The sequence below is a fragment of the Mixophyes fleayi genome, chromosome 3 (genome assembly GCF_038048845.1).
Source record: "Mixophyes fleayi isolate aMixFle1 chromosome 3, aMixFle1.hap1, whole genome shotgun sequence".
Classification (NCBI taxonomy): Eukaryota; Metazoa; Chordata; class Amphibia; order Anura; family Limnodynastidae; genus Mixophyes; species Mixophyes fleayi.
The window spans coordinates 273,074,049-273,093,065 of NC_134404.1; the positions used below are offsets into that span (position 1 = coordinate 273,074,049).

Here is a 19,017-nt window from a genome sequence, read left to right on the forward strand (position 1 = left end):
CTGTCTGTTTGCTGAGAGGAAGCAGCTTTTAAATCATGTAAGTAAACCAATTTTAAACTACATATATGTTTTTACCTGGTTTAATCTCCACCTAGGTACATAACTGTGCCAATGTTTTACTCTACTTCCCTGCTTTCTCTGCATATTGCCAGCTAAATGCCTCCTTTTGTTACTATATATATATATATATATATATAATATTATATATACTGGGCCACATAGGATCCATTTGACCTCAGTGCTATATATCCTGTCCAATTGGCTGCACACATCTGTTTTATTTGTTCACAGCTTAGACATTAGATCCAAGTGATAATTAATCAAGCTGTCACCCCCTCCTCTGCCGCAAGCCAGCCATAGAAAAAAAAACAGAGCACATAAACTTACCAAGCCGTCGGGCGCCGGGACCCAGCAGCCTCCTCTCTCCCGCAGCTGTCACTGAATATCAACGTCAGTGACAGCTGCAGGAGAGAGGAGGCTGCTGGGTCGCGGAACTCCAGTGACAGCGCCACGGCACCCCTGAGAGCCGTGGCGCACACTTTGGGAACCGTTGGTATAAGGTATAAACTCACTTTAAGTGAGCAAATCTAATTGGTGGCGATATAGATGTTATGCTGAAGTTATACATGTAAATACTGTACATTGCAAGATGTAATCTGGACAGGAAAAATATTAGCATCTATGCGCTGTGATACGGATACCTGCAATGTGTTTTCTAAGCAGTCACTTACTAACAAAACATACACATATATATACACACACACACATATATATATATATATATATATATATATATACACACTGTGAGATTGGACTGACTTTAATATGTCAGGTGATTACATACTTAAAGAGATACTTTTTTTTTTCAAGTGCTTTTTCCCTTCACTTATACTTACCCATAGGGACTCTGGAAAATGCTGACAAATCATTAGTAACACTAATGGGTCTAATATTTTAAACCAACATCTGTGAAAAAGAACATTAATTTCTGACAACAGTACTGTTGTCCTATTTAAGTGACACATTGGCCATAGACCTCAACAGTTTTTTTCCAGTAGGCCAATGAATGCAACAATGTCTTGGGAAAGGACTGGAGAACGTGGAGCATCTGGAGTGGGGTGTGGGCAGACTCAAGCTCATCTGTGTCATCCCTGGCATTGGTGTGCTTACTGCTTCCTCAGAACCAGCCAGCTTAGCGTATGCGATGTGCAGATTAGCCTGGACGGTGCCTCCCCTCTGCGCATGCCAGGCTTTCCTCTCCATCCCATCCCCCGTCCTCGCCAACAGAAAGCACCTCCTGACATGCGCCTGCTGTCAGGCAGCAAGGAAGGCAGTTAGAGGATTCCCTCCTGCAGCATGTAATGCCAGAGGAAAGAAGATATGTGTAAGGGCCACTGATGGGTATCAGCATCAGCTATTAATGTGATGATGGTGGTGTGAGCATGGGTACTATTAACTTAACAGGTGTTATGGCTAATAATTTATTATTTATTTGTGGTGTGATGAGGGTCACTCATTTAACTGTTCAATTATTAGTGTGTATAGTTTTCGAATGAGATTTTCTGCAAACATATGGATCTAATGTTCAGATGTCCACATACTTTTGACCATGTAGGAGGATCAGATAAAAAGGGGAGGGGCACAGGAGCACCCAAGTTCTGCTGCCAGAGACAGTTATTAGTCTCATTCATTTTTAAATGCGTGAAGCTACTCTTTCTGTACAGACTCCACAGATCACTTAAGCAGCCCTGCAAGGAGTTTGTAAAGAAAGAGTAGCCTCATGCATTTAAAATATATGAGAATAATAACTGTATCCAGCAGCCCCACAGTGCAGTGGTCAGAGAGGAAGTAATCACTTTCTATCTGAGCAGCAACAAATGCACAGAGAAGCTGTAGGACGGCGCCGGCAGTTACAATAAAAGATAAGTTAAACAAGTTGTGAATGAGACTACAATGAGACATATGGGGAGGGGAGAGGCTACAGTGACACATATGAGGGGTGGGGGAGGAGAGACTACAATGAGACCTACAGTCAAGTCCATAAATATTGGGACATCGACACAATTCTTATATTTTGGGCTCTATACACCTGCACAATTTTTTTGAATTGAAACAAACAAGATGTGCTTTAACTGCAGACTTTCAGCTTTAATTTGAGGGTATTTACATCCAAATCAGTTGAACAGTGTAGGAACTACAACGGTTTCTATATGTGCAACCCACTGTTTAAGGGACCAAAAGTAATGGGACAAACTAAACAATCCTACATCAAACTTTCACTTTTTAATACTTTGTTGCAAATCCTTTGCAGTCAATTACAGCCTGAAGTCTGGAATGCATAGACATCACCAGACGCTGGCTTTCATCCCTGGTGATGCTCTGCCAGGCCTCTACTGCAAATGTCTTCAGTTCCTGCTTGTTCTACCGATCGCCCCCCGCCCCCTCCCCCCTCCCCCCTGGGTCTGCCACTGGCCCCATGAGTGCCTTAATTCAGATCTGCCATGTAGTGTACTTTCCTTCCAACATATAGTCATATCATATAATCCATGTGCACATGTACTGTGTAAGCCTAAAGAATGTGTTTTCTTAAAGGTGAATTAAAATATTGGTCAAACCATTCAATCTGAATTGTATGGCACCGCTAATGTTACTGCGTGTAATTGCTTCACAGCAACAAGATGTATTCGCATTGCTTGTTGTATTAATATCACTGTTCCTTTATATTTCCATAGATACTCATTTTTGCAATATGAATTGCTAATGACAAGGCTTCCATTCATCAAAAGAGGTTTTGGAACAATGAGAATTGAATTTGGTATATACTCAACAAGCAGCAATACCAAGGCAACTAACTTAGACATTAGATATACTGTATCATTCATTTACTGAGTCTTTGTCCAGCTTCAACACTACTTTGGAATGTTAAGAATTCTCTATTTTTTATGAATCTTATGTTCAACATTGCATTTGTATACTATAAAATTCTCATTGTCCAAGTTAAACTCACTAGTACTTATCCTAAAATCAACATTGTAACAATGACCATTGTCCTTGTATGACCTGTACGTTTGAAACTGATGTTGGCATTAATATAATTTATGACCCCATTGCAAGTGAATAAATTGTACTACTTTTCCTGCTTCTGATTATTATTGAAAAATCTGTTTATATTAAGTGTCTGATCCTCTCGCGTCTTAAACAACAGTTTTTGTGCTGCGGAACTACAGGGATCGAATTGGACAATCACTTATTTACATATCTAATAATTTCTATTTAAAAGGTAAACAATTAAGTCAAGTAATTTTACGTACCTTTTCGGAAGAAAACATTTCCTAAATTTCCATGAGAATCACTGGATTTCTCTTTCATAATTTCAAATGTAGTTTTGTTTTGAACCTCCTTAATTTGCTCAGCAGTCAAAGATAATCCATAAAAGTCAGCTATTTTCCTTACTTCTGAAGTGAAGTCCTGTTGAAGAAAAAGTGACCAATTATAACATAACATTCACATGAATGGGTTGAGAGGGAGGGGGAGTCTAAGTCTAAACTGGGGACAGTATCAGGTGTTAACGATTTGTCTGGGAGATTGTTGTCCCTATTTTTCAGCACTAACCACCAGCACAAAAAAATTCCTGTTTTATTGCATGTTAGATGTGGTTCTTACCATTTATTTCTAGGTCTACTGAGAACAATATCCTACATGACATACTTGGATTCACCAACAGCAAAGTGACCCTACAAACTATTTTACTAACTATGTCAAAATCTAAAATGGTTATAATGTAGGATTAATGGCAAAATGTACAAGGAAATTTGCACTAAAACTGGTATTCTACTATCTATAATCATCTAAACATCTAATATGATTACTAGTGATTTATAAAATACATGCTATATGACAATCACTCACCATTTTCATATCTTCAAATTTAAGTACAAGTATATTCCCATCATCTATATGTTTCTCCCAGCCAAGAGTATAATCAAAATATGATCCATAAATTACTAAAACAGAGAAGACATGCAAACAGTTTTTAAGAACGGATTACACAGATAATTAGTCATCATCTTTCAGGATATTCTAAAACCACACAACTTTTTTCAAATGTATTTAAAATACTTACACCTACAGGTACTCCTCACTTAACAACCTACCCATTTAATGACCACTCGGAGTTACGACCAGGTTCTCCATTGGTCCTTATTGTTATAATTGCTGCTGTTTGTAGAGCTTTACTGTACACATGTTTATTTTCTGTTATGCAATGTAAAGCAAATTTATCAAAATGCAGTTCTTTAGTATATTTTTTCATTCAGAATCAATAAAAATGATTATAATACATGTAGGTGCATATTTCAGTACTGTACTCACTTAGCGACCAATTCGCTTAACGACCTAGTCGTAGGAACGGAACTAGGTCGTTAAGTGAGGAGTACCTGTATTTAGAAATGCAGAATTCTGTTTTTTGGAATGAATAGGACCATATATAATGTAATGCCATACGCGTGATAGCACAAGGTGCAAGGGAGTCTCCGCTGCACATTATTATTAATATTATTATTAATATATGCATTGATTTGTAAGATGTCATAGTGCTCCTTAGCTCCAGAGACTGGGGAAAGCAGTTTACTTATATGAGGGGCATGTGAAATAGACAAAATATGCAGACATGGAAAATAAGAGTAAGGAGGCTCTTTCATGTGAGAGCTTACAATCTAGTATTAGGAAGGCAGAGCTGGCACCAGAGGAGCAACTGAATTTGTTCTAGGGTACAGGATTGCCACCTAGCAACAACAGACAGATTAGACAGCAAGCCTCCAGAATATACTGAAGCAGGGGATAGTGAAAGAATTTTCACTTCCTCTGCCAGAAACGGAGCGGAGCGCATGCACTTTTGCAGATACCATGCATGTTAGATCACGTGTACGCCCACGGTCCCATGGGCGCGCCACAGAGTACTGCTGGCCAGATTTTTCGGAAGCTTGCTAGAGGCAAACCAGTCTTAAAAAAGAATAGTGAAAAAGAAAAAAGTTAACCTTTGAGCCTGACAGTTTTGCCTCCTTTAAGTTATGGAGGAAGACCAAAGACACGTATGTTGTGTAACCAAAAACAATGATCATCATCATGATAATCATTTATTTATTTACATAGCGCCAACATATTCCGTAGGGTTTTACAATTGGGGACAAACATAGTAAACTAATAAACAAACTGGGTAAAACAGAAATGATTTATTGAACTTTAAATGACAACTTATGCTAATGCTTTATAGGCTATTAGAATTATAGGCTCCAAATATTAGGAAAGAATTCTAATGCCAGGTAGTAAGTTACTTCTGCTCTTTATTGGTGGCTGCCTGAGGCTTTTTTGCTATGCCTAAATGGATGACAGAAGGAAACATTATTAACATCTGAACATAGAGTCTCCAGAGGAAACAACTGTCCTAACAAAAGGAGAAAGAGTGGGTAGGGTGGGAGCTGTTGCTAGGTGGCAATCCTGTTCCCTAGAACAAATCCAGTTTGCAGGTCATAGATTCCTGCAAACTAGTGTTTTGTTTGTCAACGTAGCAACTGAAGGTAGGCAGACTACCTGGTTACTCCGAGAAACTCAATCTTTTGTAGATCGGTTGGTCTCCAATAATGCTTAGTGAAGGTACACGCTTAGGAACATCTTGCTGTTAGCATAATTGTCTGCAATTATATGCCTTTAGCTGCTGTTTTTGTGGATGCTGGCAATCCCCCCCCCCCCCCCCCCCCATGGGGAGTGGCTTCTAAACTGCATTTCATGCTTGTCACAATCCATCCCCTGATAGTAGAGGATCTTGCCAGGCAAAAAAGTTTCCTATAAGTAAGGAACAGCTGGGCGATATTGTCTCTCATTGGCAGCACTCAGAGCCAGGGCCGAATTAAGGGAATGGAGGCCCCTGGGCTAAGGGGGCCTTCATTCCCCCGTGATCCGAGCACAAGTTATAAAGATTTCTATGGAAGCCATGCACAAAGGTACCTTGTAGCTGCATTGATCATGTGTGCAACTATGTGATAAGTACTAAAGGGGAACTGTATGGAATGAAAGACAATGAGATTTTAATGCAGAAGAAAGATAAAAGAGGTTCATAAACGTGAGAAAATGGCAAAGAAGTAATATATAGAGCCACAATTATGAAGGGCTTTGCAGACAATATGTACTAATTCTAATCAGTCCATACTAAATACTAAGGTTGATTTTGTCAAAAGCCTACCAGTATGTTTTCAGACATTGGAAGGTAATCCATTATTACATGAGAAACATGCAAAATCCACACAGACAGTGCCCTGGTCAGATTGGAGCCCATGGCCCCAGTGCTGAGAGGTAACAATACTAGCCTTTATGACACCATTATATTTGCGGTATAAAGTGAGAAATATGTGCCCTCTAAGACTGATGGTATATATTTTTTTCAGACAGAAGCCTGAGTATAAAATAAATATATGTTTCACACATCTATTAGATTGTTAGAAATGTAATTAATATCATGTATTGCAGTGCAATACTCAAGAATATTAGAATTTTTTCTTATTCATTTCTATTTTCTGCAACTTATACGATACTCTATAACTGTCTATAAATGTCTGTCTACCGATTCTATGATTGAAAAGTTGGGAGCTATGTAGAAGTAGCTTCAGTAATGAATCATAGTTTGTAAAGGGCCCTGTCAATATTTCTGTAAGGAACAGTCATTTTTAACTCTGCCCCATCAAGATTAATTTTCTTTCCTTTCACCTGTACAAATTAAAGTACAATGTAACAAGTTTTTGAAAACATTAGGCATGTTTTTATATTCAATTATATGTTTGTGTTAAAGCACATGCAATCAAAAAATATCCATTGAAATGGTGACATTAACACTGGATTAATATCTCTACATCTAATGATCCAATATATGTACTAAAAACTTACTGTTTCCACTTATAAAATCTTTGAAGAACAGGTCCCAAGAGCTGTATGTTGGAAGCAGAGGATTATTGTTTGTGAAATGGTAATAAGACACAGCTGTGTCTTTTGGGTTCCGAAGAATCAACAAGATCTGTGAGAAAACAGAACAGAAATACAGTAAGGCTACATTGTAAATGATCTTGTCAGATTAAACCTCTAGACTAGTCCAGTGATTTAGACATTAACATATGGCATGTTATTTACAGTGATTGCAGCAATACATATCAAGCAATGTCAGAGAGAATGTATCTACTTGTGTTTATAGAACACGAACTGGCAATTACAAATCTCAAAGGAGCCACCAAGATTAATCATTTTACAGTTTTAAAAGGTAGTTAGGTGTGGTAGTCCGCAGGTCGACACTGCAAACCACAGGCATAGTAGTGCACCTAAGTTCAGATATATACAGGTGTAAGACATGTGTCACAAAGCAGAAGTGTAAAATGTGATTTTACTTACATGCTTTCACAGTGTCTTTTCCACAGCTAACAGAGCTGACAAAGTTTGTCTGCAATCAAGAGTGGTTACAGAACATCTGCTGGGAACTCCCCTTAAAAGGCAAAGTGGGAGTGTCGACTGTCCATCAATCTAAGGCTCTGGGAGGAGTCTTGTGTATAAAAACCTGGGTTGTGCATTGCGACCGACACAGCTAGTGACCGGTAACCTGAAATGGAAGCTGGGGATAGCAAGTGTTAGATTGCCTGGTGCCATCCTGACAAAGTGCAAAGTGATGCTGTTTATTGTGGTGTAACAATAAAAGTACTGTCTACTTCAAGCAAGAAGTTCAGCATGTGGAATTGCCTGAGGGTGCCTTTTTTATGATAGATAGAAGAATATATCTCATATACATCTATCTTTCTCTCTCATATACCTATCTCTCTCTCTGAGAGAGATAGATAGCTATATATCACTATATATATCCCTATATCTCTGTGATATATATATATAAAATCATTTCTTGAGGGGAGTTGACCACAAAAATTAAGAGGAGCAATTGCTACCTTTAGACACAGTGTAAATGTAAAACATTTTAATATTGTGGACTTTTTACAATATAAATATAGAAGTAATATATGAAATTGTGGTTGCTTCTACTTTGCACATATAATGAACTAAGTTTGCTAATGTCTAAGATGTATCTGAGATAACTGTACATGCAACAGACAGTAAAACTGGTTACAAAACAACAGTTACTATACCTTGGTCTTGTCAAAAAACGACTTAGGAATATTATCATACATCAGATGTGATGCCATGATTCGCGGAGAGGATTGTTGCTTCATGTGCTTAAGAGAAAAATAGACAGAAATATTACTGTAAATGTGAAAGTCTTTCTCCAACACAGTACAGACTTGGTTATTATTATAGTTATTAGAATTATTTGAAAGAGCAAGAAACAAGCAGAATTATTTTGGCAACAATTATTCCAACGTTTACAAACCCAGTGGACTCAAAGCAATAGCAAACAAGGACTCAAACAAGTGTAGCAAATGGACAGTGTCTTTGTATACTGGGATCCTGTTGACAACATCATTGTCATCCATTACCTAACAGCAGCAAGATGTTGACCCCGAAATCCAGCTGCTAGTTAAGCAGTCCAGAAGCGATAATGGGTTGGAAGAGCAGGAGGAAAGGTGTACCCATGACAAGCTTTTGCATCTATGAGTCCATACTATTAGGCAATGTGCAGACAGCTTTTTCTATATCCATCTCCCCACTGGTTCTTGAGTATGACAGGTGAATAGAGGAAAGACTGATAATCACTTAGAGATCATTGATTATTTTCAGCTCATACAGATGCTTTACAAAAGTGGAAGAAAGAGCAGTGACACATATTAAAGTACAACATGCTCAGTTACTCCATGTTCCAGTATCAGTTTGTCAATTCATAGAGAACTATGATCTACAATCTGTGCGAATATTTATATAGCATTAAGAGAGGAATGTGCATTCTGCCAACAAAGGTGAGAAAATGCAAAAGTGCAGTAAACTCAGATGTTAGCTTACAATGTGCAGTGAAGCAATCAGAAATAATTCATGATTTTTTGCTATTGGCTACAACACATGTGCACCTATGCAAACAGCCCACAATGTGAGTCTTTTAAACTTTATCTACCAAGTCATAGTGTTATTGACACATATATAATAGATTTTAAAAAAAAAACAAGATTTTTTTTTTACCATCGGCAGTGCTGGATTAACAAGTGAGTTGACTATGCTACACATCTAATTTAAACATTGACAAAATAGTACAGTACAGTCAAAGCATAGTAAGCCGAGTCTAGCATTCAGCACAAATCAAAATATACTGCCTTTTCTCCTTGCTTTCCTCTGTTTATATCAGAGGAGTTTATGTGAGCGAGGGTGAGTGGTTTATTTTTGTATCCAGAGAGCAGTTCTGTATCATACCCAAGGGCAGGGAAAATAAACAGCCTTATCTAGCTAATAAAAAGACATTGGCATAATATCACAAATACAATATTTTTTTACAAACCTCAATTTTCTCTGGTTTTCCAAACTCAAGGATACCACGGTCACGTGTGGGCTCCTTGTTGTGCGCTGCAAGCAGCATTTCATGAAGAATCTTTATTGACCAATTAGTCCCTAGAACATACAAAATGAGACAATTGTACAGTTAAAGTACATGAAGAACTTACTATATAGTATAAAATGGAAATTATTATATTTTTGTAAAATTTCCTTTAAGTGTTTTTGCTTTCATAAAATATTTAGTAAGATATATATATATATATATATATATATATATATATATATATATATAGGACTATTTTGAACAAACTAATTTTCTTGTTTTTTATTAATTTCAGCCAAAATTGGTAATCTGAAACAACTTTTCATGAAACCGTGTCTATGTCTTTTATAACATAATTTAGGAATGAGAATGTATGGAAAGGAAAAGCTCAGTGGATTCAGTTTGAAATCTGGCACTTTGGTAACAAGGTTGATGTAGAGCTCCAAATGTATCTTTAATTCATTTAGAAAGAAGTGACTTATTAGTTATTTTTGTATATATAGGACAAATTCTATTCATGAGTTAACATTTTAACAAAGCCCAATCCTTTGCCTATATTGACGTGTTTATAAATCCATTATTTATACTGTGTTATTATTTATAATGTATTCATTCAACACCAAATAATTATTGATTACTATTAATTATTACCAAAAACTACATCAAACTACCCAAAAATATTACAATTTAGGTTACTAAATTGTAGCTAAACTATGAACGTTTCCTATATCAAAGTGTAGTTTGCAATATTTACTTAATTTTAATATTTAAATAGCTATCAGTTCAAATTTTGTGTGTAAAATACTGCAAAATCGGAAACGAGAATTGCAAATTTCACTGGCTGTATTGTATTTAGTTGAGAGGCATTATTCACTAATAAATGATTACAGAAATATTGTATAATGCACACATTGCTCCACACAGTTGTGAATGGAAGGAACTGCTAGGTAAAGGCCTTAATCACTTGAGTGGTTTTAATTTTTTTACAATTATAGTGTGTATAAACATTTCTAGTTCTTAGTGTATGTCTATCTATAGCAGGGGTCAGGGAACTTTTTTAACTTTTACCCCCAAATATATTTAGATACACCGACATTACCCCCTTGATTTGAAAAGGAAGGAAATCATATATTATTATTGGAATTCAAAATTTTATTGAATCTATTCAAAATTTATTTGAAAGCTTCAACTTCAAAACTTCAGGGTTTGGATAAATGATGTTGCTTCATTTTTGATACAGCAGCATCAATATTGGGGCATTTTGATGTCAGAGCAATTTGGATACAGTCTTCAGCGTCCAATCGATTTCTCTGCTTTGTTTTTATGTTCGTTAGAGTGGAAAATCCTTGTTTGCAAAGGTAGGTTGTTGCAAAAGGCGGCAACTTTTTGACTGCCTCCTCATGTGCAATTTTGAATGGCTTTGCAGCAAAAATATGACAGATCTGCTTTGATTTCAAATGCAATACGTGCTTCATTATTGCATCGCAGCTCAAGAAGTGCCTCTGCCAACCCTTGAGGCTCTTCTGGTACAACAGCAATTTCACATTTAAAGGGGTCTACAATCCAACTAACAGCATGTGAATTGGCAGCATTACCCCCAGGAATTTCATTTTTACCCCATTTGGGGTAATTTAACCCTGTTCCCTGACCACTGATCTATAGTGATTAAAATGCTGTGATAAATAAATAAATAATAATCACCTGTCAGGGCTCTTTCAGTCGAGCACACGGGGGCTCATGTAAAGTTCAGCACAATTTTCAGCAAATATGTGCAACTCTACACAGTGGGCCCAATTGAACCTAAATGTACCTTGCTGCAAGTTGTGGGCTAATTAAAAAAAAAAACACATGGAGCATAAGGGTAGTTCCGATGATATATCATACTTGCCAACATTTATGACCTGTCCTTCAGGAGAAACCGGAGGACAGGTCAAGTGACAGGGGGTAGGAGGGGGCGAGAGATGCGTAATTGAATAGCGAGGCAGGGCTTAATGACGCAATCGCACCATTAAGCCTCATCTTCTGCAATTCAATGCCATGAATTTTGTCATTTTATAGTAGAGGGCGGGGCTGTCAAGATCTGCCTCCGGCTGCATTGCAGCATCTTCGCTGTGAATGCTGCTTTGCCTTCTCTGGATCCTGCCTGCAAGGGATTAAGCATTCATCATTACTCCTGGGGGTAAATTTATCATTTCCGGCGGGTTTGAAAAGTGGAGATGTTGCCTATAGCAACCATACTCTAGTCATCATTTATTTAGTACATTCTATAAAATCATAGCTGTGTCTTACTTTATAATGAGGTACAATATTGTTTATTATTTAGGTTCAATATTATTATAACCCAGTACTGAATAAACTGCAGGGCGAGGATCTCACAATCTTTTTTGAAAATTATACCATTTGAAATAATCGAGCTGGGACATATGGAGCACATGTGAGAAAATCTTATGCAACTCCTAATTATCAAATCAGACATATGCTATCATTTTTTAATCAGTGCTAAATAAATCTTATACTCTGACAGTTAGCCAGATTTCATAAATGTGACACATAGTTACATATCTCACATGGTTAATGTTAAATACACTGCAGGCACTTGGAGTTGAACTTTTTTTTAAAATTTTATTTGATGATGGTACAGATGAAGACAAAAGGAAATAGTAAAGTAAGTAACAAAAAAGTAAATAACATCTGTTCACACCACCCACTTTATTGCTTCATATTATAAATCTCCTGATTTATATTTGATATTTCATTTGAAAAATGTGTTTAATCCAGGATTAGGCAACTCTAATGATTGGCAAATGCATGAGTTTCCAAGTTAGCAAAAACATAAGGAGAAAATAAGAAAACCTTCTTATATGGGATGGGAGAGGGTATGTACAGTAATGCCACCAGAGATCTGTGGGTCTGTTTTTATCCCCAACTAAAATTAGAGTGGGAGGCTCGAATGCATTGGGGTCAGTTTCCTCTTTCTGAGGTCATCCATATTAAATTACAATAGTTCACTCTCCCAGATTGTTCAGGAGACCCCTAAAATCTGGATAAAAAAAAAACAGGAGTGAGGCAACCTCCCGGTTCCTAGTTGCCATAATAGTAAAGGGGTGGGGCTTAGGATGTGAATTGCGCGTCATTGTGGCCCTACCCCGTGCTGTAATTGACCAGGAACCGTAATTGATGTTTTGGGGATGGGGTCAAATGTCGTGACCCATCGGGCCCCGCTCCCAAAACGCAGATTTCTCCCTGATCTCCCGGAGAAATGCTTGCCGATGTTGGAAAGTATGAATGTGTGTCATCAAGCCTTGTCAGGTGGGTCCTGATTACGTGATTTGCATCATAATGCCCCCACTACATGATCATGTAATTGCTTCATTGTGCAGTGGGAGGCAGGGCTGCGGTAATGCGAATCATACCATCATGCCCACTGCACTTGCTCTTTTGACTGAGGGCAGGTTCTAAAAGTAGGATAGCATGGGTAGATTTTAGTAGCAGGATTAATATAAGGTACAGTTCATTTGGTTCTGTTCAGGGTTTTACTTAAATCATTGATTTTTGCACAAAAACTGACTAAAAGGCTGATTAACCTCATATCACACTAGTATGCTCTGTGTATTGCATATTGGTCAATAGAATTCTCTGTGTATTTGCTTGTATTTAACTCCCAGACTAAAATATACCAGTCAGCTCCTGTCCAGGAAAATGGAAACTTCAAAACTATCCAGATTCTAAGTGCATATTATTTGTTGGGTACATTGTAATGCATAAGACAGCAGATAGCGTTATACCTGCAGTTGTCTGAGCCAGCCAGCCCCCAAGAGCGAGCTTACCTCAGTCTTCAACGCTGGTCTTCTCTTCTGTCAGCTCACACCCTGTCCCTGCTGCCCGTAGTGTCCGTTCCGCGGCGTGCACCTTTCTCCTTCCTGAGGAGATCTCGTGAGAGTGATCTCACTCTCATGAGATCTCCTTGGTAAGGAGATAGGTGCACGCCGCGGACGGACCATTGCCTGCAGCCTGTCAATGGAGGTGAGTGACGTGACGTCACCGTCATTCAGGACTTGGAGTCGATGACCGCGGTACAGGCTGTAGCGCGGCCGGCGGCTCGCTACAGCTCAACATAAAAATAAAAATAAAAATACTTTCAAGAAAGGGCCCCACGGATGCCCGAGGCCCCTGGGCTGTAGCCCAGTTAGACCTCGGGTTAATCCGGCCCTGCTTGCAATACATAAAATATTAGTTTCTGATTGTGTCCACACAAGGCTAGATTTTGGTGCCCATTTATGCTGTTTTATAACAAATTGGCTGTGAATTGCACTGTATGTTATGGGGGGTGGGGGAGAGAGAGAATTCAGTCTTTTACTTACCTCCGAAGTGAAATGCACATGCGTTCCACTGCGGAAGTTAAGAGCTGAGGGACTGAAGAACAGGTAAGTTCACTCGTGTATAAGCCGAGGGGGGCTTTTTCAGCATAAAAAATGTGCTGAAAAATTTGGCTTATACACGAGTATATATGGTATATTGAGACTAAAATAAAATTAATTACAATAGGTTCACATGTAGAACTTTTAACATATATCAGAGATATCACCATGTGTCTGAAAGATGAATTGTGTAGAGTGTTAGTACTGTTATTATGCATTCTTAACTTCCACATCTATACATACATACTTGTGCATATACAAGCAATGTAGTATACATAATACACCATGTATGTACACTATGTATATATCACAACAGAAAAGCAAAACTTTTTCATTTTAAAACATACTACTTGATACACTTAATGACTGTAATTATTTTCTCCACTTACCACATTTGGGATAAGTTACAATCAGCACATCATCTTCTCGGGCTTCCAAAGACTCTAGTGCTTGAAAAGTGGCCTCACTGCAGAGAAATCTCGGGTACAGAATTCCCTTATAATTAAATGTCAGTTCTTCTGGGGTCTTCTTTTTTGCCTCTTCAACCACTTTCTGCATATGCATATCTCCCAGGAATTCATCCTGCTTTGATTTTTCTTGTCCCTCGGTGCCAGACATCTTCCTGCAGAGTAAGAGAAGAATGAACTAACTGAGCTTTCTCAAGCACTTCCTTTTTATGTGAGGCACTGGGAGGGGAGTGTTTACACACGCTGTACTACCCTTTCCACACACACATTTTCTCACAGAGAGCACTGCTTAATACATAATTATACTAGCAGAGTACTACCGACTGGTAGAAAACAAAACGTGACTTAATAGAGGGTTGTAATTTATTATTCTTAAGAAGTTGAACTTTGATTACGTTTTGATAAATAAATAATTGCAAAGCTATTTATTCTGTATTATTTGTCAACCTAACCCCTTCAAGACCTAATATATTTCACCCCATATCCCAACTTCTTTATAAGTCAGTCTCGCTGGGAATGACTTTGTACCAAAGATAATTGTAGTTCTTTTCTGGATATATTAGACTTTTGTTTGGTACCATATATTTGCGTAAATACTCTTCATAGAATAGTGCATGACAATATTGACAGAAATAGGAAAAAGATAGTAACTAGATAGTAACTAGAGATGCTTAGGCTCGATTCCTCGAGAACCGAACACACCTGAACTTAGCATATCTGAGTACCGATCCGAGCCTGCTCTGTACTTTCGCGCTTTTTCGGATTCGAAAAGGAAGCAAAACGTCATTGTTACATCGTCGGATCTCGCGACTTTTGAAATCTATAAATATTGCCCTCCACGGCCATCTAGCGCCATTTTAAAGAGGGACACAGAAGGGGTAGCACAGTGTGTAGAGCAGTTGGGCAGCAACATAGATAGAATTGAAAGAGGAGGGGGTAGCAGTGTTCAACAAAGTCTACAGTGACATTCAGGAGAGCTTCATTGCTCCATTGGTAATTCTCATTGCTGAAAAATAAAAATGCTAGTGCTGGCAGGCTTGGTGTAATTCTGCAGTCACATTCTACTGTGTTATATAGGTAACACACAAAGAGGAGAGCTCCATTGCTAATTCTCATTGCAGAAAAATACAAATGCTAGTGCTGGCAGGCTTGGTGTAATTCTGCAGTCACATTCTACTGTGTTATATAGGTAACACACAAAGAGGAGAGCTCCATTGCTAATTCTCATTGCAGAAAAATACAAATGCTAGTGCTGGCAGGCTTGGTGTAATTCTGCAGTCACATTCTACTGTGTTATATAGGTAACACACAAAGAGGAGAGCTCCATTGCTAATTCTCATTGCAGAAAAATACAAATGCTAGTGCTGGCAGGCTTGGTGTAATTCTTCAGTCACATTCAACTGTGTTATATAGGTTACATACAAAGAGAAGCACTCCATTGCTCCACTGCTAATTATCATTGCTGAAATACACATACTAAGCCTGGCAGGCTTTTCTTCTGACTTTGCAGTCAAATTGTACGGTGTTATATAGGTTACACACAAAGAGAAGAACTCCATTGCTCGATTGCTAATTCTCATTGCTGAAATACAAATACTAGGCCTGGCAGGCTTTTCTTCTGACTTTACAGACAAATTGCACAGTGTTATATAGGTTACACACAAAGAGAAGAGCTCCATTGCTAATTGTCATTGCTGAAATACAAATACTAGGCTTGGCAGGCTTTTCTTCTGAATATGCAGTCAAGGTGTATGGTGTTATCAAAATGGATTCACAGCAGTACACAGAAGAGCAGGAGCATCAAGCAGCTGCTGCCACTAGTCATGATGATAGTAATCCCAGTACGTCATCTGGTGAAGCCTATGTAAAAGTACATAGTGTTTTTAAGTCAGGGTAACAAAAATGTAAAAAACACCTTTTACTATGGTCAAGAAAAAAAAAGCTGGAATCCAGGCAAAGTTAATTGTAGAAAAAAATAAAATTGCCAACATGCCATTCTACACCATCAGTAGCAAAGAAAGAATGATGCCTTCGCCTTTCTCTATTAGTGCGAGTTCTGACACTGTTACTGAGGCATCTTTTTGTAAGGTCAGTCATGACCAACCAAGAACTTGTTATTCAGCCTCCAAAAGTGGTGCCCAAATACTTTTACGTGTAAAAGCCGAGCTGAAAGAAAACATTAAGGCATTAGAGGAAAATGTATTTTCAGATTCAGAAATGACACAAATCCCTGAGGAGAGTCCATCCTCGAGTGCTATGTGTAATCATGACCATTCTGATAGTGTACCCATAAAGAAGGCCCCTTTCAGCATTTCTGCTGATGTGCGCCTGAACAGCCCGAGTGTAGCCGGTGATACACAAATTGAGGATGCCACTTTTGAATTGCAACAGGATGAGGGGGATATTTGTGTAGCCGACGAGGGCACTAATGAGGATGTTGATGAGGATGATGTTGTTTGTGTAAGTCCTGCACCGGTGGAAGCAGTTCTGGCATGTGATAAGAAGAAGGCCATTGTCATGCCTGGACATAAGACCAAACAATTCACCTATGTGTGGAATTATATTTACCCAAATCCTGACAACAGTTGTCTAGCCATTTGTAGCGTATGTAAATCCACAGTCAGTCAAGGTAGGGACCTTAACCATCTAGGAACCTCATCCATGTTACGCCATTTGACGTGAGTTCATGACAAGGTGTTGGGAAAATCAGAAAGTTATGCTAAAAAAATAACAACAAGCTGTCCATCATCAGATAGGACCCTTCTCTCACCTACATTCCGATGATTGCAATCTACACCCACAACACCGTCCTCGTCAATATGCTCAGTAGCAATCAGAGTTAGTCCTGCATCCAAGTTGCTAAGGCTAGATGACTCCACTATCCTGGATTCCTCAGAAGAATTCTTGAGCATTAGACCCACTGCTGCTGCTGCTGCTGCTGGGGGTGAGTCTTCATCCCAGAAGCAGACCAAGAAGAAGACTACTAGTAGTTTACAACAATTGATTGTTAAACAATGCTTTGCAAGAGGAAGCAATTAAGAAAGCTGTCACCCAGTCGCAAAGCTGATCACAGACGTCATGGCGACTATGCTGGTATTAGATCTGCGTCCAATATCCACTATTAATGCAGCTGGTTTTAGAGAGTTACTTGAGGTCTTCTGTCCCCATTACTAAATTATATCTAGGGATGTGCACCGGCCACTTTTGGTGTCTCGTGTTTTGGGTTCGGATTTGCTTGATGTTTTGGGTTCGGATTTGTTTCGCAAAACACCTGTCGAAAGGTTTTAGTTCGGATTTAAGGTTTTGGATTCCGATTTATTTTGAAAAAAGCATAAAAAGTTCCAAAATCAAGTTTTTGGGCTTATTTTCACTCCTACGCTATTATTAACCTCAATAACATTCAATAACAATCATTTCCACTAATTTCCAGTCTATTCTGAACACCCTCACACCTCACAATATTGTTTTTAGTCCAAAACATTTCACCGAGGTAGCTTTCTGGACTGATAGTGGAGTGGTCCGGGTACCCAATTTGGTACCGGGGCCACAATATATCACCCTCAACTGGTCTCAATTCCACCAAAAAAGTATCTGGACTGCATAGTGGAGTGGTCCCCACAATATAAAAAAAACACTCAACTGGTCTGAATTCCACCAAAAAAGTATCTGGACTGCGTAGTGGAGTGGTCCCCACAATATAATAAAAAAACCCTCAACTGGTCTGAATTCCACCAAAAAAGTATCTGGACTGCGTAGTGGAGTGGTCCCCACAATATAATAAGAAAAAAACAATTGTTCTGAATTCCACCAAACAAGTATCTGGACTGCGTAGTGGAGTGGTCCCCACAATATAATAAAAAATCCCTCAACTGGTCTGAATTCCACCAAAAAAGTATCTGGACTGCGTAGTGGAGTGGTCCCCACAATATAATAAAAAAACCCTCAACTGGTCTGAATTCCACCAAAAAAGTATCTGGACTGCGTAGTGGAGTGGTCCCCACAATATAATAAAAAACCCTCAACTGGTCTGAATTCCACCAAAAAAGTATCTGGACTGCGTAGTGGAGTGGTCCCCACAATATAATAAAAAAACCCTCAACTGGTCTGAATTCCACCAAAAAAGTATCTGGACTGCGTAGTGGAGTGGTCCCCACAATATAATAAGAAAAAAACAACTGGTCTGAATTCCACCAAAAAAGTATCTGGACTGCGTAGTGGAGTGGTCCCCACAATATAATAAGAAAAAAACAATTGTTCTGAATTCCACCAAACAAGTATCTGGACTGCGTAGTGGAGTGGTCCCCACAATATAATAAAAAATCCCTCAACTGGTCTGAATTCCACCAAACAAGTATCTGGACTGCGTAGTGGAGTGGTCCCCACAATATAAAAAAACACTCAACTGGTCTGAATTCCACCCAAAAAGTATCTGGACTGCGTAGTGGAGTGGTCCCCACAATATAATAAAAAAACCCTCAACTGGTCTGAATTCCACCAAAAAAATATCTGGACTGCGTAGTGGAGTGGTCCCCACAATATAATAAAAAAAACCTCAACTGGTCTGAATTCCACCAAAAAAGTGTCTGGACTGCGTAGTGGAGTGGTCCCCACAATATAATAAAAAAAA

The 19,017-nt window shown here is 38.6% G+C and overlaps 1 protein-coding gene across 2 annotated transcripts in view; it reads right to left on the reverse strand.

The window, feature by feature from the left end:
- Positions 1 to 19,017, reverse strand: part of LOC142144573 (sulfotransferase 6B1-like) — a 74,525-nt gene that overhangs the window by 6,618 nt on the left and 48,890 nt on the right. Inside the window, exons 2-7 of one of the 2 annotated variants that reach the window (XM_075203603.1) lie at positions 14,313 to 14,545; positions 9,467 to 9,576; positions 8,172 to 8,258; positions 6,937 to 7,063; positions 3,910 to 4,004; positions 3,312 to 3,468 (exon numbers count right to left, since the gene is read on the reverse strand). In XM_075203603.1, the coding sequence (XP_075059704.1) occupies positions 3,312 to 3,468; positions 3,910 to 4,004; positions 6,937 to 7,063; positions 8,172 to 8,258; positions 9,467 to 9,576; positions 14,313 to 14,541 (805 nt within the window). In that variant the 5' untranslated portion in view covers positions 14,542 to 14,545. Of the gene's footprint in view, positions 1 to 3,311; positions 3,469 to 3,909; positions 4,005 to 6,936; positions 7,064 to 8,171; positions 8,259 to 9,466; positions 9,577 to 14,312; positions 14,546 to 19,017 lie in introns of those variants that run through there. The other variant, XM_075203605.1, reaches the window with a different exon arrangement.